Consider the following 23494-nt stretch of genomic DNA (forward strand, 5'->3'; position numbering starts at 1 on the left):
GTGGGAGATATCCTCTAGGTGTGTGTGCGACGAGCTAAAAGAACGAGTGAGTGGTAGTTGCTGCTATGGTAAAGACATGACCGCGTTCTTTCGGAGACAACGAGGTTTCTATAGGATTTTGTTGTGGATGCTCGAGTGTGTTGCTGGAGGAAAACAGAAAGAACGAGGCAGGACTGCTCAAGGACTGAGTTCTTGATAGATGGACAAGTGCGGTGAGTAACGCCTTCCAGTCTTCTGAGTTGACCACTTGTGGCTTCCTTTCAACGGAAGGTGCGATGAAAGCACGAGATACTACCGCCCAGCAATCGCGGCCGCAAAACGCGTCGTTTGGAACGGGGAATGGTGAGAGTTGAGCAAGTTAACGTGTCTCATCATGTTCCTTCCCGGGCGGGGAATGCGTCGTCTTTACATTAGAGGCAAGCACTCAACACATGATTGATTATGAAGAGTTGGGATGGGATGGCTTGGGATGGGTCTAGATTCGAGGTCACAAAAAGCTGGGATAAAACAAAGATGAGCACACGGTATTGCGTAGAAGATCCTCCAAAAGCAGGAACGCTTCGGATAGGGTATGATAAGGGCCGTGATTACAAGGTGAACGCGGATATAGTCGAATCTTTGACTAGATACGCTTGCTTGGAGCCTGAAAACTCACCGGGGGACGAAGACATTCCTATCCATGCCTGAAACGCCTCGGCGCCGTCCAGGCCTACGTTCGTATATACAAAGTGTCAAAAGTGGGAGAGAGACGACATCCCTCAGTTAGCAGATCATCCTCTCCAAGATGACCTTATACTCCTTCCTCTTCTTGGGCTCTCTGGTCAACGACTGACTGGCCTTTCCAATCAAGCGCGCAAGCCGTTGGAACATGACGTGCTCGCCAACCCAAGCCAGAACGAAATACATGATGCCCAGGGTAAATATGAACATCTTGAAGTCCCAGCTGATGGGAGTAAGGTCCATCAGACTCACCAGCCCGGCAGCCGGACCGAGGATCATGTATTCCGTGAACGCAAGAGTGGCAGCAATCGCAGCAACGAAGGGCCCTATGAACAAAAGTTAGCGTATGTGATTAGGTAAGTGACAGTCAAAACTTGAATGGGGGAAACGTACAGTTGTTCCAGGGAGGTTGCCTGAAGGGCCTGCCCGCATTGAGAACCACCCCTGCGAGTATATACTCAAAGCAGGACGTCAAAAAGAGAGCGGTATTTTCAGAATTCCGAATGTTGACCTTCTCGTGTTCTACCTTGGGTGGGATGAACCAGGGTTGCTCGCGTACCGCGATGAACGCCATAGTTTGGATGAAGATGCAGATAAACATTTGTCCAAGAAGTGGCACCAACACCTTGCGAGAGACCAGGTCGGCCGTCGGTCTCTTACGACAGAGCTCTGGGAATGGGCCGGCCCAGCTCATAAAGACGGCGATCGGTAGAATGAGGGCCAAGTCAATGAATAAGAACTGAAAATCGCCCAGATTCGATGCTGACGCGTACAGGAAGCTGACTGACGTGAACTGGATGGCTGAGTACAAGCTCATGTACTTGAAGCAACTAAAGCTGGTGACAAGCGCGGCTCGGCCTTCGCGAATCACCTCTGGGACGCAGCGGATGTCGAACACTCTGGATGTGAAAGGAGCGGCCACCGATGCCTCAGCCTCGGAAAGTGAGATACCGACATCGGCGGCCTTCAAAGCGCCGCAGTCGTTGGCGCCGTCGCCACAGAAGCCACAGCAGTAATCTATGCTCTGCAATTTTTCAACAAGCTCATGCTTCTCGTCAGGAGACATGCGGGCAAATACCTTGCCAGTGACGAGCATTCTCCGCATAACTTCTGGAGGCGCATAGTCAATCACCCATCGGAATACATCGCCGCTGACAGCCAAAGAATAGTTCCGTAGGTTAGAAATGTCGTATGGAAGAGAGATGTCTCCCTCTGGCGGTGGTGGTAAGGGGAGCAAGGTGCGGTCGTCCAGCTGGTAAATCGGATTGTCGATGCTCTCCCATTGTAACTTGGCGTTAGGATCTCTTGAATGACCGGCGACAAAGCGACCAACGAAGCAGTGAGCTGTTTTGTTAATCAGACTGCACTCCCGCGCAACGCTGATCGCAGTAAGAATGTTATCTCCAGTCACCATGACCGATCCGATATTCGACTCGGCGAGCTCTTTCAAAACCGGGGCCGTTGCAGGCTTCAACTTGTTCTCGAAGATGATAAATCCGACGAAATCCAGATCTGATTCGACGTTATGCCGCGTCATTTTCTGAGCTTTTACCCAGCTGAGTTTGGGAATGTGCTTGGTAGCGCAGCCGATGACTCTGTATCCCTTGTGCGTATAATAGTTGAGTTGATCATCGTAGTCCGCGGGAACTAAAAATTCAACACGCGTTAGTAACTCTCAGGGCCGATCATTCAAGACTTGACCTACATGATTCCGGCTTGCAAATGTCTCGCATGCACTCTGGCGCGCCTTTAACGAAGATGTCTCCGCTCTTCTGGCCAAAGGTCTTAACTATAACACTTGCTCTTCGGAGCTGAGACACAAACTCGAAAGACTTAAGAACACCCAGCTCGAATGGTGCACGCCCGTTTTGCGCAGCATCTTGCCGGTCGGCATCAGTGTAGCCCTTGTCCACGGTTGGGGGCCTGGCGATGGATGGCTGCAACGTTCCTTGCTCTTCCCCATCCGTAGCGCCTCCTCCCTCGTGTCCTTCTTCGAATGACCATCTTGTGAACTCGAACATCTTGAGATCCAGGGGATCACCAACAAGCTCATCATCTATTGACCGGAGAGAGTGGCACGTTGCCATCGTGTACAGTGCCGCCTTCAGCGTATCGCTCGAATCTCTGATTCCGGTGCCGTGATCTTGACGAGGCACAAGATCGTCTGGGTTGTCAAGGATGTCGCTAAACCGATTGTTGGTTCGATCAACCACCCGAACCCCGAGAACATCAAGGCCTTCCTCAGTCAGAGTTCCTGTCTTGTCAAAACACATAATGTCTAGTTTTCCACCGACATTGACCCGTTGTGGGCTAATACAGAAGATCTTCTTTGACTTAAGACGGCCGAGTGCGAAGTTTGTACCAATGGTGAGTGTTGCAGGCAACGCAGGAGGGACCACGATAGTGATCAGATCCAAGGCCCGAACAATGATGAGATGCCATGACAGGTTGAGCCGTATAAAGTTGATGAACGAGGCTGCAAACCCAACCATTGCAACGCATGCCATGACAGAGATATACCGGAACGAATCGCGGTAAAACTTGAAGCCCGACGGCTTAGGGAAAAGCATGGACCGAACCAAAGCTCCTTTGGTGGTGTTAAATCCCGTTCTGACAACAAGAGCGAGGGCAACAGCCTCCTCATTGTGGTCATCTTGAGGCCTGCGAGCACGGATGATCTTTGTCCCGCAAAACAAGAAGTGTTTCGCCACTTCTGGAAGCACGGTAGAGGCACCAAGGTCCAAATTCCGGAGCGACTGATCGGTTGCCGGGGTCTTGGAGACTGGCACAGATTCACCGGTGAGCATGCTCTCGTTAACGATGCAGTCGCCGCCAAGTAGAAGACTGTCCGCAGGAAACTGGCCGAGACTCGGATCGCTGACCTCGTAAATGTCACCAGGTACAAGGTCACTGGAAGAGACGTGGCGCCCTATACATGTTAGCAGCTTGCAAAACCACTCGGAAAGGGTGTAGTCTCGAACTTACAAAAGCCATTCCTGAGCACCCTGACGTCGCATACGAACCGGGAAATTTCCCGTAGCCTCTTCATTGTCGATTTGGTTTCAATAAGAGTAGCTACAATGCTGCCAACTGACATGACGAAAATAGCAACGGCGTAATAGTAGTACTCATCAACTGACCATAATATCAAACTGGCAATCTGGAACACATAGAAGGGGTGGAAGACCTTGGAGTCATAATGTCAGCTCGTATGCGCCGCAACGACATGAAGAGGAACGCCTTACCTCGTCGGCCAAGAGGCGGAAAGTAGATTTTTCCTCAATGTCAATTAGATTCCCCCCAAAGACGGCATCTCGATGGCTCTTCTCGTCGCTGTCGATACCAGAGCGAATTGTTTGGACGTCTGTCCAGAGCGGATCCTTCCAGCCATTGCAAAGAATGAACTTATCCTTGAACGGGTGGTAGAAAAAGCGCACATAGCGGTAGTTGAGCATGCGGAGGTCCTGAAGGATTGGGTCATAGTCTTCATCCATTGAATAGTTGGCCAGTTTACCCGGGGTTCCGAAGACAGTCGAAAGGACACGTCCATAGGGCTTTGAGTCAACGTTAAGGATGGCCATCTCGTTCCATGAGTTTTCAATAACCACCCACTGACAGTCCCGTAATGAAGATGGTCGTCCGACCAGCTTGACGTGCCATCTGGGTACCCATCGAAACAAAAGCCAGCCCAGTCCAAAGGTTGATAAACATATGAGGATGTACACAGCCAGGCCGAGAGTGCTCGTGCGGAATCCAGCAATGGCGATATAGAGATCTTCGTTCACCATGTATACTTTTTGGCTGGTACGGTTTCCTCCATGCCCGCTGCTTGCTGATAAACCGCTGTCTCTGCGCAGAATCCTGCTATGTCCAGATCTCCTTGACTGAGTTGAGGACCGTCTGTTGAGCATGTAATCGTCGTCTGGAGCTTGGCGCTCCAAGTCTGATGAACCCATCTCTGATGCGCCAACGTCGCCTTCATAGTCATCTTCAAACGGTAGTTCGTCAAGGTCTTCGACCGATGCGACCTCGCCTGTCTCGAAATGTTCGTCGATGTCTTCTTGGTAGAAGGAGAAGCTAGTGGTGGAATCGGCGCGAGCTCGGCGGTGGTTGAATGCGGACACGCTGGTTGGGAGCGACTCTGCCATAGGACCAGAGTAGAGCTGTTGCCGCAAATGTCAGATACAACACAAACTGCACCACAAACGCGGGGGGAGAATGCGTACCTCGTCGTGTGCCATCTCGACATCCTCAAAGATGCTCGCATTGCTCTGGTTCGAGCCCAAGGTGTAGAGGCCTGGACGGTGATCGTGACTGGCGCGCCGGCGGTCAAAAGACTGCGATGACCGCCAGCTAGCGTGGTGGGCATCATCGCCGCCGTTCATGTTGGCGCTGTCCGTCGGTGTTGTTCCGAAGTTAACCCTATGTATGAGTTCAAACAATTTTTGATAAGTAACTGGCACGCATCGATATGGATATGCAATTGGGGAATGTCCAAGTAAGAATATGAGATTCTTGCCGCGACCCAGTCAGTCGTCCGAACTTGTAAGCGCAGATCTGTTTGGGAAGGTGATACCGATAAGAACATGACGTCGGTTTGTTTCGCTTAATACGAAGCCTCGCATATTGCATACTATACGTTTCGATTGATACACAATGTTGCTGGAACGGACTTGATCTAGCCGTTTCAGACTTTCAGACATTTTTACGCCAAAGCCGGCACTCTTTACACCTCCCTCACGATCAACCAACAATGTTGGCTTGCCGAAGACAAACCCTTTCCGTGGATTATCGAGGGAAGAAGCAACCAAATACCAATAACATGTGAAATCCTAAGGGATAGTCTCCCATAACGGCATCCTTTGCTTGACCACACGGTTACACAAAACAAGACATCAAGGTTCACACTAGATGTGGAAGCGAAGGACAACTATGTAGTAGTGCTTCTTGCGATCGCATGGATAACTTCCACGATACTTCCCTTACCATCTTTAACATTCAGGTGAGTGGATCAGGCTTTCCGCACGATGACTGGAGATGGGAAGGATGGGCTTCAGCTAGAATACTCTTGTCTGACTTCTTCGCATTTGTTGACCTGGACGCCGGAGTCACGGAGAAGGATCGGGGCCAGACCGTCCCAACGGGCAGCCAGCAAGTGGGGCAGTCATACCTAGGCATGGGATTTTTCTTTCAACACTGCCCGCCAATCGACTGCCAAGCATGTCCGCTAACGCTTGCCTACCTACTTACATACCTCTAGCCAGAAAGGTCGATGGCGGAGATGGGGGTCGCTACTTATCCACGATTTTCACGATAAGCACAGTGCAACAAGGGTCGTTCTGGCCCAAACCTTGTCGGCTTCAGTTCGCGATGGAGATTCGTGGGCATCGCGATGATCACTTGGCAGATGCCGCGAAACGGTCTCACTACACTACAACGTGAGAGAACGTGCTACATACTACCTACGTGCCCGTACGTGGTGTGCTGGGGTCACTGCAGCATCTCACCTGGACTTGGACGCCCACGACGGTCTACGGCCATGATGGTTCAGATCGGTCCGATGATAGTCGCTGAACCCAGCGTCGACTCATAAGTCATAAGCAGAAAAGTGTGCGTCAAGTTGCCTCTGCTGATGAGGTTTTGACTTGGTGAGGACAGAGTGAATCAGCAGAATTTTCAAGTTTGCCTTCCAAAACTTGGCTCTGGAGGCCTGATTGAGTTGAGAGTCTCTACACGTTAGAAGTAGATCACCGCAGCCCGACGCCGGTGAGAAGGCGAGATGTAAACACCCGTCCAATATTAACAGCACGCAGTTCAGACGAAAAGCAACTTCTAAACTATCTTGCACTTATGAGGTACCTTGTAACTAGTGTCTATGAAGCCGGCATGTCACCAATATCATTTACCCTACATCATGTCTCTGGCCGGGATCCCTGGAGAGAACGCTAGCACGCAAGACACGCCAGCCAAATGCTGAAGCATGTGGTGCCAGGAAGCGACGCGCGACAACCTGGAAATACACTACCTGAATGCCATGTACATGAACGGGCTTTGTACGATAAGAACAACAATGGCATGTTTAGGTTCATCTGGCTAGACGTAGCGAGGTAGGTACCTGAGGGGATTTTCAGTTCAGACGAGCAGACCGGGCATGCAATGGCCGAGTGTAGAGTCAAACAAGTGACAGGAGGAGCTTGACCCTAAAAAGACGTGACCCGTGACAATGGGCACCTTGCCTTTGCTGGAATAGAACTGAATTGAAGGTTAAATACCTCTAGGTGGTGTAGGGCAAGCGACAAGACTCATGGGCAGCAAATGGAAGTAGCGGACTGGGGCTGGGTGGTCGCCGGCGCAGTGCAGGCATCATGGAGTGGTCCAACGGGGCGCCTCCCGCTGCAGTGCCCTCGACCCGAGTGTCCTGCCCGCACTGGCCAGTGCCCCGCAAATTTTCATAGCAACCCCATTGATAGCTTTTCTCCCCTCCCGGTCCCCTCCAGACCCGACCCTCGCTCAACATTTCTTGCACTGCTGCACAACAAGCCTGGACCGACCGGCAACCACAGAACTTTTTGCCTTTCCCACCAGCACCGGGGCCCCTTCATCAATCTCAACACCCGACCGCCTCTTCAATCCAAATTTGCCCTTCCTTCTCCCATTTCTCCCTCCGACATCCACTGTACGTCGGTCGCAGGGTTCTACCACCGCTTCCTTCTCTGTATCCCAACTCATTTCCTTCTCTTGACCAGAACCAGACACAATGGCCGAGCCCATCAGAAACAAGCGGGCTGATCCCCCCATCGCTCCGTGAGTTTTCATCCCCAGACTTGATGGGATGCCCATCCCGAGTATCGCGTACCGTTACTGACCAGTCTTCGCTTCAGCACCCCCCAGAACACTCCTCTTAACACTGCCCCCATCTCGTCGCACGCTCAGCAGCCCGGTGTTGCCAGCATCAAGGAGGGTGAGTGAAAGATTTTTGCTGCTGCCGAGACTTTGGTAGTTCTCTGGGCTTGTCGCTAAACTTACTGTTCGTTGCAGAGGACCTTGACCGTGCCGCCGCCGCTTCCATCTTCGCCAAGGACCCCAGACTTGTGTCCCTTATCCAGGGCCGTCTCGGCTCTCTTGTCGGTCGTTCGTCCGGCTACATTGAGTCTCTCCCTACCGATGTCAAGCGTCGTGTCGCTGGCCTGAAGGGCATTCAGAAGGAGCACTCCAAGCTCGAGGCCGAGTTCCAGGAGGAGGTCCTTCAGCTCGAGAAGAAGTACTTTGCCAAGTTCACTCCTCTTTACCAGCAGCGTGCCGCCATTGTCAACGGCCAGACTGAGCCCACTGAGGACCAGGTCCAGGCCGGTGAGGAGGATGAGGAGGATGATGAGGAGACCGAGGCCGCCCCCAAGGAGGAGAAGGCTACCGAGTCTGCCGAGAAGGTTTCTGGTATCCCCGAGTTCTGGCTCTCTGCCATGAAGAACCAGATCTCCCTCGCCGAGATGATCACCGACCGCGACGAGGAGGCCCTCAAGTCCCTCACCGATATCCGCATGGAGTATCTCGACAAGCCCGGATTCCGCCTCATCTTCGAGTTCGCTGAGAACGAGTACTTCACCAACAAGACTATCACCAAGACCTACTACTACCAGAACGAGAGCGGCTATGGTGGCGACTTTATCTACGATCACGCCGAGGGTGACAAGATCAACTGGAAGGAGGACAAGGATCTTACTGTCCGCGTTGAGCAGAAGAAGCAACGCAACAAGAGTGAGTTGCAGTTCCAGCTTGTGAATTTTCTCAAACTTGCTCACTAACAAATTGCACAGCCACCAAGCAGACCCGCATTGTCAAGAAGACCGTTCCTACCGAGTCTTTCTTCAACTTCTTCTCCCCCCCTAAGGCCCCCACTGATGACGATGAGTCCACCACCTCGGATATTGAGGAGCGTCTTGAGCTCGACTACCAGCTCGGTGAGGATATCAAGGAGAAGCTTATTCCCCGCGCCATCGACTGGTTCACTGGCGAGGCCCTCGCCTTTGAGGAGCTCGACGAGGAGGACTTCGAGGACGCCGAGTTCGATGATGAGGATGATGAAGATGATGAAGATGCCAGCGAGGACCAGGATGACGAGGATGAGAGCGATGAAGACGATGTAAGACTTTCTGAATTTCCCCAACACATGCTATGCTTTTCAGGTATGCTGACAAATTTCACAGGAGGACGGCAGCAAGCCCAAGCAGGAGGCTGCTGAGTGCAAGCAGAGCTAAATGCTGATCGCTGAACGAACACGAAAATGATACCACTATACCACGCAGGCAAGGGGCAGAACGCCCAATGACATTTGGCGTCTGAGTTCCAAACTATTGAGGGTCATGTATGACCGTACCGGGGTGGCCGTGGGCTCAGGAAGAACAGGAGTTTGCGGATGGCCGGAGCTTGTGGTGGATTGATAACCATTCTACGGAATTTGAATTGGTCACATGAGGAGTTGGCTTCAGCACCTGCCTTGACGCTGTGGTTGTCTCTCATAATTCTTAGCAGGATAGTTCGTCCTGACCCCTGAAGCAGTGGCATGTCAGAGCGCAAGGATGGGAGCAGATATGCGAACTAAGCCGGAACAAGGGTCGATTTGTGCGTAAAGGGATGATATTATACGGGACAAAAGTAGTGATTCTACGAGGATTTAGGTGTTGATTTCATAGTACAGCATTGCAGGTGTTTCTACATCACAAACCGTCATCCATCAGCGTGACTCGATGTAGATTGTCTATGACTGTCAAGTTTAATAGGCCACGACACCAGAGGGCGGATGACTTCTCCAGGGGAGTTCTCAGATGGATGTAAATCGTCATAACCCTTGTTAGCCTCGCGTGATGTAGATAGAGTAAACCTCAACGGACGAAAGAGTAGCCGAGCTGAGGCAGTGCGTGCTTGTAAGGCCTGAAGGACGGGAGCTGGGCTTCCGGAAATTTAGTAGGCGATGTCTTTACTGACACGCAAGCTTGGCGGCTCCCGGTCGAGTTTGAAGGTAGTAAGTACCTCGAGGCTTGGAAGTAAACTAATAATGGTACCCAGGAACTTGTTACACTATTCAGTGCTTGGGACACGAGGAGAAATAAGAGACCATCTGCGCTGAATCGAGTAAGAGCTGTTTATATGAAAACAAACTGACTCGGACAATGGAAGTCAAGGGGACAACAAAGCCATGCCAGGTCGCTGTGGCAGTTTCCTCTACATTGTGCGGGCAGTCAGCTCGATTCTTGCGAGTCCTTCTTCTCCTGAGGTGGAAAAAAAGAGGAGCCCGGGCAAGAAGACGGGAGGTACGGATAGCATGGGAAGAACACCCACCACATCTCATATTTCCATTTTTACCTCTACGTAACTAGAGGTACCATCGTCAAAACAATACAGCCCGATTCTTTGTTCAGAGGGCTGTCACAGTGAGCAACCGACCAACATGCACTATCAACTGAGTGTTGCCTTCACAGCAGATCTCTTATTCATTCTACGATTCCAGTGGCGTAATTCGTCATCGTCAAGATTTTCTTTTGGTTGCCTGAGCTACCCACCGGATCCAGCCAGTAGGTGAGTGTTGTTTTGGGTTCCTATGTTGTTATGAGTCAAAGGCGACCCGCCGCCCGCGTTTTATGTACAGCGCTGTAACAGCCCCCTCCAAACCCGCGCAAACCCCACCACCTGGCAAGGATCGCACACAGTAGAGGCACCTTGGGGTACACAATGGTCCGGTAACAGGAGTCCACCTGGCTGTCCACACCTCTCTCCATCGAAACAGAAACGGCCCGGTGGCTGTTCGCTTTGCCCTTGCCGATTGACGGAGCCCAGAGATTCAGGAAAGACTTTAGCTTCGACTCATAACTTAAAGAGTCCCTGGTTGCCGCGTTTCTGCCAACTACACGCCATTCTTTTTTTTTGATTTATTTTCTCTGACCATCCCGACCTTGCTCCTCTTCCACTTTTCACCATGACAGTTCCCAGAGAAATTGCCCAGTCCACCGGTGACAAGACCGCCGCCCAGTTCAGCGTCTCTCCTTCAACCTTCCAGTCCCCCATCTCCAGTTCCAGCTTCATGGCGTCCGCACTCGCCCACCGCTCTGCGCCCAAGCAGCTCAAGCCCTTCAACACTGAGGACGTCAAGATTCTGCTCCTCGAAAATGTAAACCAGACCGGCCAGGACATCCTCAAGGCCCAGGGCTACCAGGTTGAGTTCCTCAAGACCTCCCTGCCCGAGGACCAGCTCATTGAGAAGATCAAGTAAGACTCTCTACGAAGCCGTGATCAACAGAAGCACACCTGACTAACGTGCTCCTCAAAGGGATGTTCACGTCATTGGCATCCGCTCCAAGACCAAGCTGACTGCCAACGTTCTTCGGGAAGCCAAGAACTTGCTCGTCATCGGCTGCTTCTGCATTGGTACCAATCAGGTTGATCTGGACTATGCTGCTCAGCATGGTATTGCTGTTTTCAACTCGCCTTTTGCCAATTCGCGCAGTGTCGCCGAGTTGGTGATTGCCGAGATTATCACCCTCGCCCGCCAGCTGGGCGACCGCTCCAACGAGATGCACCGCGGCACCTGGAACAAGGTGAGCGCCAAGTGCTGGGAGATCCGTGGCAAGACCCTTGGTATTGTTGGTTACGGCCACATTGGCTCGCAGCTGTCCGTTCTGGCGGAGGCCATGGGTATGACTGTCATCTACTATGACGTCGTTACCCTAATGGCCATCGGCACGGCTCGCCAGGTGCCTACTCTCGAGGATCTTTTGGCGGAGGCTGACTTTGTCACCCTCCACGTCCCTGAGACGCCCGAGACCAAGAACATGATCTCCAACGACCAGTTCGAGAAGATGAAGACCGGCTCCTACCTCATCAACGCCAGCCGTGGTACCGTTGTCGATATCCCTGCGTTGATCAAGGCCATGCGCAGCGGCAAGATTGCCGGTGCCGCTCTAGACGTTTTCCCCAACGAGCCGGCTGCTAACGGCGACTACTTCACCAACGATCTCAACCAGTGGGGCGAAGATCTGCGTGGGCTCAACAACATCATCCTCACCCCCCATATTGGTGGCAGTACTGAGGAGGCTCAGCGCGCCATTGGTGTAGAGGTCGCCGATGCCCTCGTGCGCTACATCAACCAGGGTGTCACCACTGGCAGTGTCAACGTGCCCGAGGTTACCATGCGCTCTTTGACGCTGGATGAGCCCAACCACGCTCGCGTCATCTACATTCATCGCAACGTGCCTGGTGTACTGCGCAAGGTCAACGAGATTCTCGCCGAACACAACGTCGACAAGCAGATTTCGGATTCCAAGGGCGATATTGCGTATCTCATGGCTGACGTTAGTGACGTCAAGCAAGACGATATCAAGAACATTCGCGACAGCCTGGATTCCCTCAGCTCGCGCATCCTCACTCGCATCCTTTACTAAACGGGAAGGATCGGAACAGTGTACATGGCAAGAAAAGGGGGTTAAGAGTTGCCTTGGGGTGCGGTCATGAGTCATGATATCTGGCGTCGCGGAGTCCGTCGGGTGGATGCACAAACAACGATTTCAACATGATCTCTTTCTCTCTTACGGTATGCCCACCCGGTGCGTGTGCGTCCCGAGGAAGGGGAGAGAAAAGGTCGAACATGACGACGTTCCTGGCACTGGTTCAACATCTAGTCTTTTTCATCAAGTTTTGTTTTTTTTGGGTCATTGGGAGCGCAAGTACAAAATACGGCATGGCAGGTTCTTAAAACAGGACAAAAGGGGAAAATGCCTTTGAACAAAGGCGTCGACAAGTCGATGGTGTGCATTCTGGAAAAGGATCGGAAAAAGGTATCATCACCTGGCATCGATATCCATCATGTTGTGACCAACAGTCAACGATTATACCTACTAGATAATACAGACATCTCTTCCAACATTTCTCGAGGCCGAGTGAGATATGGTACGGAAGTCCCGGCTTCTTCACATGCTGCTGTTACCACCATCGGATTTCCATCATTTCGAGTCTTTTTTCAATCTGTCGATTGGCTGCTGCGGCACAACATTCCCACTTCACCCAAGATTGCAGCTATTCAGCCAGGACGTCCCGGGCTTGGGACGCGGATAAGGTCGACGACGAGGTGTTGCGCACGGACTGCTTTTGTCAACTGGGTTTTACGGTAGAACATGCTGCACCCGCTTCTCCAGTTCTGTACACGTGCAGATATGAGGGTAACTCAGTGGCCTTCCCGTTCCGATCTGGAGGTGGAAGGAAGACATCATTTATATCCAGTGTCGTCTCTATCGCGGGTTAATGAAAAGTGCTTCAACCTTTCAGAGCTACAACTGATAATTGATATCAAGCGAGATCTCAATTGCGTTACTGACCAACGGATGGAATTATTAAACAGAACGGTTTGCTCAGGAAGCAGAACAGCATCGGGCCGGTATCATGTCAGTCACCGTCATGGGTGTCATTATCACCGAAACAAACTGATTCCAACACACCGGTGGATGACGTCCGAGTGAGGGACGGTGTTGACTCTGAATAGTAACAGTAGTCACTCGTCGTCAATCCGGCCACGGAGCAGACAAAAGGCGGCGACGACGCGGAGTCGGCGGCAAACCACCAAAAGCACCGCCTTTCCCCCCCTTTTTTCTCCCAAGTCCCAGGTCCCGATACTCGGACTGCCGGCCGCACGGGGGGGCTGGTGGGGCCCGTAAGTATGTAGTCGCCAACAGTTTCCACAGTCTTTGACTACTCGCCATTCGCTGGCGCTCTTTTTACCCCTGCAGATTCCAGAAAGAGGAGAAGAAGGAACTGAACGCAAATGCAATTGAAAGTCATGGTGCCAGACTCCTCAGTCCACCTACCAATGCCATATTGGTATTTACACTATGCCCCATTTTGAGTTTGCCCATCTCTCTCCTTTTCAGGCGGACAGGTTAATGCATCTCAACTGTTAACAAGCGGGCAGACGGGCCCGACGGGGACCCAGTTGGATGGCATATCGAACGAACAAATGAACGAACGAACGGACCAGTGCAAACAATTGGCCATGGGAGTCTGGGAAGATTGGGTCTTACTTCTGTGAGTTCCTTCAGGGAGTGGTGAAAACGAAATCCTACCCTGATGAGGGGTGCCGGTGAGCTGTCGGGGAGAAATACAGAAACTCAGGGGAGGACCAAAGACCATAAGAACGATGAAGCCATACAAATCAAGAGGCTATAGATCAGGAGGAGAAATATGGTCGTCCTCATAGGACATCCTGGCGGTTATTCACGCACTGGCGTGAGCCTCCATAGACACATTTGTACATCTCAAGGTAGAGTGTAGACGGAGACATCGTGACCCAACTTGTACATCATGTCGTCTTCCACTGGACACCTCTCCGGACAAGACAAAGGTAACCCTTATACGCTGCTTACCAGTAACCCATTCTTCTTCATCGCCTTGTCTGTGTACTATGTAGCTTCCACTTATGTAGAGTCGCGAGATTCCCAAGCATACCTCTAAGTATGTAATCTTCTTCGCAGTGTTGGTTAGTGCCCCCTTTTAAGGAGAGCCCTGCTCGTCCAGGCCATTTTGGAATTACGGCTCATTGGAGGGGCTCCATGGAGTCCAGCTCCCCAAGCCCACGAAAGAGTCCGTGCTTCGGTGTTAATGCAACGAGCCCAGCGACGCACCCAATTGGGCGGTGGCCGCCAAAGACCCGACCACCTCAACATCCACAACAACGGGGCCCCTGTCAACGGCGGAAGTGAAAGTCGGCCGGGCTGTTAGCCTGCCACCACCACGGCCCGCCAGTGCTCTATCATCACCGGGCACCTCAGCTACAAGCGGAAGTCTACCCCTAAACTTTCAACGACATCCCGTCTCGTCGTCCCGCCTTCTCGCCTACCCCGACTTTTGACTTGGTTGTTGACCACACCGGCCCGACAGGCTACTACACCTATCAAGGAGGTTCTCTCACCCACAGGTGCTATCTCGACCATCAGCCACTCCTATACAGAGAGGCTGCCACCGTTAAGAGAAGCCGACTCGACCGCTCGACGAATCCATTCTCCCACCGCAAGGCAGTGTTGGGTCCCCGCTCCGCCCGTTCTGCCCGCCCCGTTTATACGGGATTCCACAACCTTCCTGTCCTACACACAGTGACAGGACCTGACCTATTCCCGGTCAGCCAAACACCTACTAGCTAGCTCCCTTGGGCACGCAAAGCAAACAACAAAAGCAACAACAACATCTTTCAGCTGTTTCGTCCAAGAACAGCCCGCGCTACACTCCCATCGGTCCGACGACACGAGCCGAACCCCCTTTCGAACTCCTAGACCTACATCGTCTTCGACCACCTTGTTTGTCGGCTTGGGCTCCGTTGCCCGCACGATAGCAACATCTTTCTATACTTCTTTAATGTGTTGCTCCACGTCCAATCCCTATTTTTGTATCTAATTTCCCCCTCTTCCATTCCCTTCGTGAATGTTGTCTTCGCCAGCACCACTCTCCCGCCGGCCCTTGGATTCCAAGCTTCCGCGACCGAACTAGCATCCTGGACCGCTCTTCATTCCGGTCGTTGCGTCCGCCATAACAGACACGGTCCACCATTATCCCTATCCACCCCCGTCGCCCCTAGCCGTGCTGGCCGTTCCGCCGCTAGAACTGGCTTCTTGAAGCCATCCAAATCCGACCACAACATCTCTTCCCCCTTGCTCCTGACTCGCAGGTTCGCGCCGATTTTCTCTCCCTCGAGAATACACCGATACAAGCGCATCCAATGTCGGAGAGCTATGATGTTGGCACTCGAGCCTGGCAGCCCGATCCTACCGAGGGTTGGGTTGCCTCTGAAGTAGTCAAGAAGACAGTAGACGGCAACAAGGTCACTCTTACCTTCGAGTGCGAGAATGGCGAGGTAGGTAGCTTATGCTTTCCCAAGTCTCGGCATATTCCGACTTTTGTGCTTTGGTTTACGTGCTTTGCGGCCTGGTGCGCTTCAAGATGCTAACTTGTGTTACTGCCTCCAGACTAAGACCGTGGAGGTCTCCCTCGAGGCCCTCCAGTCAGGCGGCCATGAGTCGCTACCGCCCTTGATGAACCCAACAATGCTCGAAGCCAGTGATGACTTGACGAACCTATCACATCTTAACGAGCCTGCTGGTAAATATACACACACCTTTGCGCTGGTTCGCCCCGCCATCGGGCGCACTCCGAGAACGTGATGCTGATAGCATGTGCTGTGCTTAGTGCTTCAGGCTATCCGCCTTCGATATGCCCAGAAGGAAATCTACACATACTCGGGTATTGTTCTAATAGCTACAAACCCGTTCGCGCGGGTTGACTCTCTTTATGTCCCAGGCATGGTTCAAGTCTATGCCGGGAAGCAAAGAGCAACCCAAGCTCCCCATCTTTTCGCCATTGCTGAGGAAGCGTTCATGTATGGGCTCTTTGCCAACTTGACGATTCATGTTGACTCGTAATCGCTGACATTACAATAGGGACATGTTGCGCGATGGCAAGAACCAGACCATTGTCGTGTCTGGTGAGTCCGGTGCCGGTAAGACTGTCAGTGCCAAGTACATTATGAGATACTTCGCGACAAGAGAATCGCCCGACAGCCCCGGATCACGAGTAAAGAAGGGTGGCCACGAGTCTATGAGCCAGACCGAGGAGGCTATCTTGGCTACGAACCCGATTATGGAAGCTTTTGGTAACGCAAAGACGACAAGAAACGACAACTCCTCGCGATTCGGTAAATACATCGAAATCATGTTTGACAAGGCCACCAACATTATCGGTGCCAAGATCAGGACCTACCTTCTCGAACGATCGAGGTTGGTTTTCCAACCGCTGAAGGAAAGAAACTACCATATTTTCTACCAGCTGGTTGCTGGTGTGACGGACAAGGAGCGCCAGGAATTGGGCTTGCTTCCCGTTGAACAGTTCGAGTACCTCAACCAGGGTAACACCCCCACGATCGATGGCGTCGATGACAAGGCCGAGTTCAATGCGACCAAGGCATCTTTGAAGACCATCGGTGTTGACGAGGGCAAGCAAACGGAGATCTTCAAGCTTCTGGCTGGTCTCCTCCACTTGGGTAATGTCAAGATTGGTGCCATGCGAAACGACAGTTCCCTCGATCCTTCCGAACCATCGCTGGTCAAGGCCTGCGAGATCCTCGGCATCGATGCTCCAGAGTTTGCCAAGTGGATCGTCAAGAAGCAATTGGTCACTCGTGGCGAAAAGATCGTGTCCAACTTGACCCAGGCGCAGGCTATCGTTGTCCGAGATTCCGTCGCCAAGTACATCTACTCGAGTCTGTTCGACTGGCTCGTCGAAATCATCAATCACAGTCTTGCTTCGGAGGAGGTCCTCACCAGAGTCACTTCCTTCATTGGTGTTCTGGATATTTACGGCTTCGAGCATTTCGCCAAGAACTCCTTCGAGCAGTTCTGTATCAACTACGCCAACGAGAAGCTTCAGCAGGAGTTCAACCAGCATGTGTTCAAGTTGGAGCAGGAGGAATACCTTAGGGAGCAGATTGACTGGACCTTCATCGACTTTGCTGACAACCAGCCCTGCATTGACCTTATCGAGGGCAAACTTGGTATCCTGTCCCTTCTAGACGAGGAATCAAGACTGCCCATGGGTTCCGACGAGCAGTTCGTTACTAAGCTTCACCACAACTACGCTGCCGACAAGCACAAATTCTACAAGAAGCCCCGATTCGGCAAGTCATCCTTCACCGTCTGCCATTATGCCATCGACGTTACCTACGAGTCCGACGGTTTTATTGAGAAGAACCGTGATACCGTTCCGGACGAGCACATGGCGGTTTTGCGCGCATCAACCAACCAATTCCTTGTTTCGGTCTTGGACGCTGCTTCTGCGGTGCGCGAGAAGGATCTGGCCTCTGCCAGCTCAAATGCTGTCAAGCCCGCCGCTGGAAGGAGAATCGGTGTGGCTGTTAACCGCAAGCCCACACTCGGCGGTATCTTCAAGTCCTCTCTGATCGAACTAATGAATACAATCAACGGCACCGATGTTCACTACATCCGCTGTATCAAGCCTAACGAGGCGAAGGAACCCTGGAAGTTTGAAGGACCCATGGTCCTGAGTCAGCTCCGCGCCTGCGGTGTACTAGAAACTGTCCGCATTAGTTGTGCGGGTTACCCTACAAGATGGACGTACGAGGAATTCGCGTTGCGGTACTACATGCTGGTACCATCGACGCAGTGGACATCGGAGATTAGGGAGATGGCAAATGCCATCTTGACCAAGGCCTTTGGCGCTAGCACCGGCAAGGGTCTCGACAAGTACCAGCTGGGTCTTACCAAGATCTTCTTCAGAGCCGGTATGCTCGCTTTCCTCGAAAATCTGCGCACCACCAGACTCAACGACTGCGCAATTCTTATCCAGAAGAACCTCAAGGCCAAGTATTACCGTAAGAGGTATCTTGCTGCTCGCAATGCCATTGTCTCTTTCCAAGCCTTGATTAGAGCAAACAAAGCTCGCAATTCAGCACAGGAACGCCGCACTACCAAGGCTGCAATCACGATTCAGAGAGTTTGGCGCGGTTACAAGGACAGAAAACAATTCCTTGAGGTCAGGAACGACGTCATTCGTGCCCAAGCCGCCATCAAGGGTTACATGAAGCGCAAGAAGATTATGGAGGAGCGGGTCGGAAATGCGGTGCTCATCATCCAGCGGAATTGGCGGTCGAGGCAGCAGCTGCGCTCCTGGAGGGATTATCGCCGGAAAGTTACCATTGTCCAGAGCTTGTGGCGCGGTAAGACGGCGCGTAAGGATTACAAGGCTCTCCGCGCCGAGGCACGGGATCTCAAGCAGATTTCATACAAGCTGGAGAACAAGGTCGTGGAACTGACACAGTCGCTGGGTACCATGAAGACGCAGAACAGGGAGTTGAGGACTCAGGTGGAGAACTACGAAGGACAGGTGGCGATCTGGAGGAATCGTCACAACCAGTTGGAGGCACGCGCCAAGGAGCTGCAAGCCGAGGCCAACCAGGCCGGTATTGCCGCCGCTCGCTTGGAGCAGATGGAGGCCGAGATGAAGAAGCTTCAAGCAAGCTTCGAGGAGTCTGTGGCCAATGTGAAGAGGATGCAGGAGGAGGAACGCGAGCTCAGAGAGTCCCTGCGCGCTACCAGCGTAGAGCTCGACTCTGCTCGTATCGAGAGTCAACGGCAAGAGGCTGAGAAGAACTCGCTCCGTCAGCAGTTGGCTGACTTGCAGGAGGCTCTCGAGCAAGCAAGGAGGCAAGTACCTATCAACGGTGATATCCTGAACGGCAATGGTATTGCCCCTCAGGTTCCTACTGGGTTGATCAACCTGGTATCGTCCAAGAAGCCTAAGCGGCGTAGTGCGGGTGCCGAACCACGGGAGATGGATCGGTACAGCATGGCCTACAACCCACGGCCCGTTTCCATGGCTGTCCCTGGTCTGAACCGCCAAACAACACTTTCCGGCTCAACCTTCGTTCCCGGTGTCGATAGCATCGAGCTTGAACTTGAAGGTCTTCTCGCCGATGAAGATGCTCTCAATGAGGAGGTTACCATGGGCCTCATCCGTAACCTCAAGATCCCCTCCCCTTCCACCAATCCGCCACCTTCCGACAAGGAGGTGCTCTTCCCTGCTTACCTCATCAACCTAGTAACGTCCGAGATGTGGAACAACGGCTTCGTTAAGGAGTCAGAACGCTTCCTGGCCAACGTCATGCAGTCCATCCAACAGGAGGTGATGCAGCACGATGGCGAAGAGGCCATCAACCCCGGTGCCTTCTGGCTTTCCAACGTCCATGAAATGCTCTCGTTTGTCTTCCTTGCGGAGGATTGGTACGAGGCTCAGAAGACGGACAATTACGAGTACGACCGCCTCCTCGAGATTGTCAAGCATGACTTGGAAAGCTTGGAGTTCAACATCTACCATACCTGGATGAAGGTTCTCAAGAAGAAGCTTTTCAAGATGATCATTCCGGCCATCATCGAGTCGCAGTCCCTACCCGGCTTCGTCACGAACGAAAACAACAGGTTCCTTGGCAAGCTGCTGCAGTCTAACACGGCGCCGGCCTACAGCATGGACAACCTGTTGTCCCTCCTCAACAATGTCTACCGTGCCATGAAGGCCTACTACCTCGAGGACTCGATCATCACGCAGACTATCACGGAGCTGCTCCGGCTCGTTGGTGTCACGGCATTCAACGATTTGCTCATGCGCCGTAACTTCCTCTCATGGAAGCGTGGCCTGCAGATCAACTACAACATCACTCGTATCGAAGAGTGGTGCAAGAGCCACGACATGCCTGAGGGCACGCTCCAGCTTGAGCATCTCATGGTCAGTATCGTCAAGTGAACGTTTCATGATGCATTAGGTGCTAACCATTCAACAGCAAGCCACAAAGCTTTTGCAACTCAAGAAGGCAACCCTTAATGATATCGAGATCATCCAAGACATTTGCTGGATGTGAGTATATTTCCTTGTCCCGACAAGTTACGCACCAATCATACTGACTTTCATTCGTAGGCTATCCCCTAACCAGATTCAGAAGCTGCTCAACCAGTACCTGGTTGCCGACTACGAGCAACCTATTAACGGCGAGATCATGAAGGCCGTGGCATCTCGCGTCAGCGAAAAGAGCGACGTCCTCTTACTGCAGGCTGTCGATATGGACGACAGTGGCCCGTACGAGATAGCCGAGCCCAGAGTGATCACAGCGCTGGAGACTTATACACCATCCTGTGAGTTCGATCAGAGTTTTTGGATAACGCGAATGCATAACTGACTGTGAAACCACAGGGCTGCAAACCCCTCGTTTGAAGCGTCTTGCTGAGATTGTATCTCAACAAGCAATTGCGCAACAAGAGAAGATGGAGTTCGGCTCTCAGGCGGGCGACTACCAGCACGGGGATTATGACATACAAAGCATGAACGACTTGGCAGAGGTGGATGAAGGGCAAGAGATTGTGGAAGCGAGTGCCTAGGTTGCACCCCCGCGACCATCATCACCTTTACCTCTACCACTACCACCACCTCGCTCTCGTCCGTCACTGTCGTTATCATTGATTCCGTGCCCGACTTCTACCATACTCAACCCCTGGAGGACAAACAGTAACTCCACTATTGATGATTCTGTTGCGCTGCCACCGAGGACTACTACCGGTTCGAGGAAGATGAGGGTCAGGAGTGGGACTGGTTGAGTATTACTCGTTTGATACAGAAAATCAAACTTTTTCTTGTTCATCAGTGTTGTTATTGTTGCTGCTGTAGTAGAGTATGCTGTGTGTTGCAAAAAAAGAAACAAAAAACAAAAAGAGAGCAAGGCGCAATCTGCATTTGGAACCAGGTTAGAGAAGAGGAAGTAGAAGAAAAAGGATAAGGGGAATGACAGGGAGCGAGACAAGCGGGCAGGCAAAGAGGCAGGCAGGAAGGGCAGGATAGTTCATGGAAAGGCTGGGTGGGTTCGAGCCGTGAATCAACAGTTTGCCGGATATAGTAGAGAAAAATGGAAGGAAGGCTCACGGCGTGCAAGTCAGGATTCGGGTGATTTGCTTTGGGCTTTTTGCTGGAGAGAGAGAACAACGGAGAATTCACCTTCCAATTTCACGTTTTTTTTTTTTTTTTCTAATTCATTTCGTTTCACTTCTTTAACTTTGTTTCAACTTTCCATCATCGGCCGATGTTTTACTTTCTTTTCAAATCATATCATTCCAACTACTTTGTGAGAGACATATGCTTCCTTCTGTAGAGTCCCCGGCAAATGGTAGGCATTAAAAGCTTTATTCTAGGTTATTCATGCTTGCAAGACGAAGCATGAAGGAATCACGGAACGAAGCTCGGAGAGAAAAGGCAAGAGAGTCCAATGTGCTAAGAGAAAGTGTAATAAAGGGGATGGAGACCGAGGACCGCTTAAGTGCATATCATGTGAATAGGCTGCTGCAAGATATATTCAGTACCTGGTCTCTATGTAGTCGGCAGGTTGTTGAATGCCGGTGATCCGTTTTCTGTCTGCCTCTTCTTCTCCTCTCTTTGACAATCATGAAATGTTTAATTTTGATGAGGGTGGTCGGGAAGTTAGAGGAAGTGCGTGGTGGAATATACGTATTTAGCAATATGCAATAAAGCAGCGTGGCTGACAGTAGCAGAGAGCAGTGCCACTACCTTTTAATTCGCACATGGTCGAAACGGCCCCGAAAAAAAAAAAATTCTTGCAGTTGCATGCCGCGAGTTTGGCCCCTCGTCACTTGTCCATCACTATCCGCCGCTCGAGAAAACGAAACACTGGACTAAAGTCTCAATAAAGGACCCCACTATATTTTCCAAGTTATTACACCAAAAGATAGTGGTGAGAAAGATCATTTAGCTTGGTCTCGAACTCATATACACCCACATCTACACATACACACACACACACACACATCCATAAACTTGATCTCACGCAACTCCCACCCCAGCACCGGTGCGTATATATAATAGTGAAGATTACCGAAAATGAACAGATGTAGAGACTGACCCACCAAAAAAAAAAAAAAGAGAGAGAGAGAGAAACAAACAAAGCAGACAAAAATCACAATGTCTCGCACACTCCCCAATATCATCATCACCGGCACTCCCGGCGTCGGCAAGACCTCCCACTGCGAGCTGCTGGCCGAGCGCACGGGGCTCAAGCACCTGTCCGTCAACGACGTGGTCAAATCCAAGGAGTGCCATGAGGGGTGGGATGAGGAGTACCAGAGTTGGATTGTTGATGAGGATAAGGTGAGCTCTCCGGTTCTTCTCCATTGGGGCAAAGGGAAATTATTTGATCGTGTGCGCAAGAAGAAATAAGGCGCTGACTGTGCGACCGTAATTCAAAAAATCAAAAGCTCCTCGACGCCATTGAAGACGAAGTCAAGCAGGGCGGTTGCATAATAGACTGGCACGCTTGCGACTTGTTCCCCAAGAGCTGGATTGATTTGGTGGTGGTTTTGAGAGTTGAGAGTTCAGTGTTGTATGATCGGTTGACCGAGAGGTATTTTTTTTTTTTTTTTTTTTTTTTTTTTTTTTTTTTTTTTTTTTTTTTTTTTATTCACATTTTCCTTTCCCTTCCCCCCCTTCCCCCCTTTGCCGTTTGCTTTTCCTTTGTTACTTGATTTGCTTTCACCACAGATCGATGCGTAAGCATAAACTGACACACGCACACAGAAAATACCCCGAGCTCAAGCTTCAGGAAAACCTCGACTCGGAGATCATGGAGGTTCTCTTGCAGGAGGCCCGCGACTCATACGACGAGGAGATTGTCGTCGAGTTGCAGAGCAACAATGCCGAGCAGATGGATGAAAACGTGGATCGGATCGAGGCTTGGTTTAAGCAGTGGAAGGAGAATAACAGCTCTGCATAAGGGCCGATGTTGAGTTTCGGGGTATAAAAGATGTGTAATGGCAATGGGGGCAATGTGAAAAAGGGAAAAGTGGTCTTGATACCCGGATTCGATGTGATCTTTGCAAGAATGAGGGGGAGTAAATACAAGAAGGAGGTGTAGAAGCGGCGTAATCTACGTAAGACTTCACGGAAACTCACAAAAACACATATCCATCAGAGAGAGTCTTTCCATTGTTTCCAGTGATTACTTGTTTGGTTTTGCATTGCTGGTCGTCACCTGTAGACTCACCCACACCAAATGATACAAATGCAACAAACGAGGATTTCGTTCACGTTTTGCCTGCTACCCCAGCACCTCGTATTTTTCCCAAAACCGTATCTTACGACCATCACTGTGTAACATCGATAACGAGCTAAACGATCACCGGCC

General features: G+C 51.5%; 5 protein-coding genes across 5 annotated transcripts; 4 read left to right on the forward strand and 1 right to left on the reverse strand.

Moving 5' to 3' along the window:
• Positions 1-633: 633 nt before the first annotated feature.
• NEUTE1DRAFT_56896 (uncharacterized protein) lies at positions 634-5105 on the reverse strand (the record flags this gene model as incomplete). Its single annotated transcript, XM_009848954.1, has 6 exons — positions 634-1046; positions 1114-2367; positions 2426-3630; positions 3816-3907; positions 3966-4883; positions 4947-5105. The coding sequence occupies 6 exons, from the start codon at positions 5103-5105 to the stop codon at positions 763-765; spliced, it is 3912 nt and encodes a 1303-aa protein (XP_009847256.1).
• Positions 5106-7251: 2146 nt separating this feature from the next.
• NEUTE1DRAFT_56901 (uncharacterized protein) lies at positions 7252-9440 on the forward strand (the record flags this gene model as incomplete). The annotated part of the gene is made up of 5 exons (XM_009848955.1): positions 7252-7524; positions 7602-7681; positions 7759-8475; positions 8535-8860; positions 8925-9440. The coding sequence occupies 5 exons, from the start codon at positions 7478-7480 to the stop codon at positions 8973-8975; spliced, it is 1221 nt and encodes a 406-aa protein (XP_009847257.1).
• Positions 9441-10652: 1212 nt separating this feature from the next.
• NEUTE1DRAFT_115743 (D-3-phosphoglycerate dehydrogenase 1) lies at positions 10653-12517 on the forward strand (the record flags this gene model as incomplete). The annotated part of the gene is made up of 3 exons (XM_009849450.1): positions 10653-10980; positions 11042-12418; positions 12510-12517. 2 exons carry the CDS (start codon positions 10691-10693, stop codon positions 12150-12152), a joined length of 1401 nt encoding a protein of 466 aa, XP_009847752.1.
• A 2952-nt stretch (positions 12518-15469) lies between these two features.
• On the forward strand, positions 15470-21326 carry NEUTE1DRAFT_143891 (uncharacterized protein; the record flags this gene model as incomplete). The annotated part of the gene is made up of 7 exons (XM_009849451.1): positions 15470-15604; positions 15717-15849; positions 15937-16126; positions 16188-20040; positions 20096-20169; positions 20230-20444; positions 20503-21326. The coding sequence occupies 7 exons, from the start codon at positions 15470-15472 to the stop codon at positions 20685-20687; spliced, it is 4785 nt and encodes a 1594-aa protein (XP_009847753.1).
• A 934-nt stretch (positions 21327-22260) lies between these two features.
• On the forward strand, positions 22261-23279 carry NEUTE1DRAFT_56911 (uncharacterized protein; the record flags this gene model as incomplete). Its single annotated transcript, XM_009848956.1, has 3 exons — positions 22261-22461; positions 22569-22714; positions 22888-23279. 3 exons carry the CDS (start codon positions 22276-22278, stop codon positions 23081-23083), a joined length of 528 nt encoding a protein of 175 aa, XP_009847258.1.
• Positions 23280-23494: the final 215 nt, after the last annotated feature.

This window comes from Neurospora tetrasperma (assembly GCF_000213175.1).
Source record: "Neurospora tetrasperma FGSC 2508 unplaced genomic scaffold NEUTE1scaffold_1, whole genome shotgun sequence".
Classification (NCBI taxonomy): Eukaryota; Fungi; Ascomycota; class Sordariomycetes; order Sordariales; family Sordariaceae; genus Neurospora; species Neurospora tetrasperma.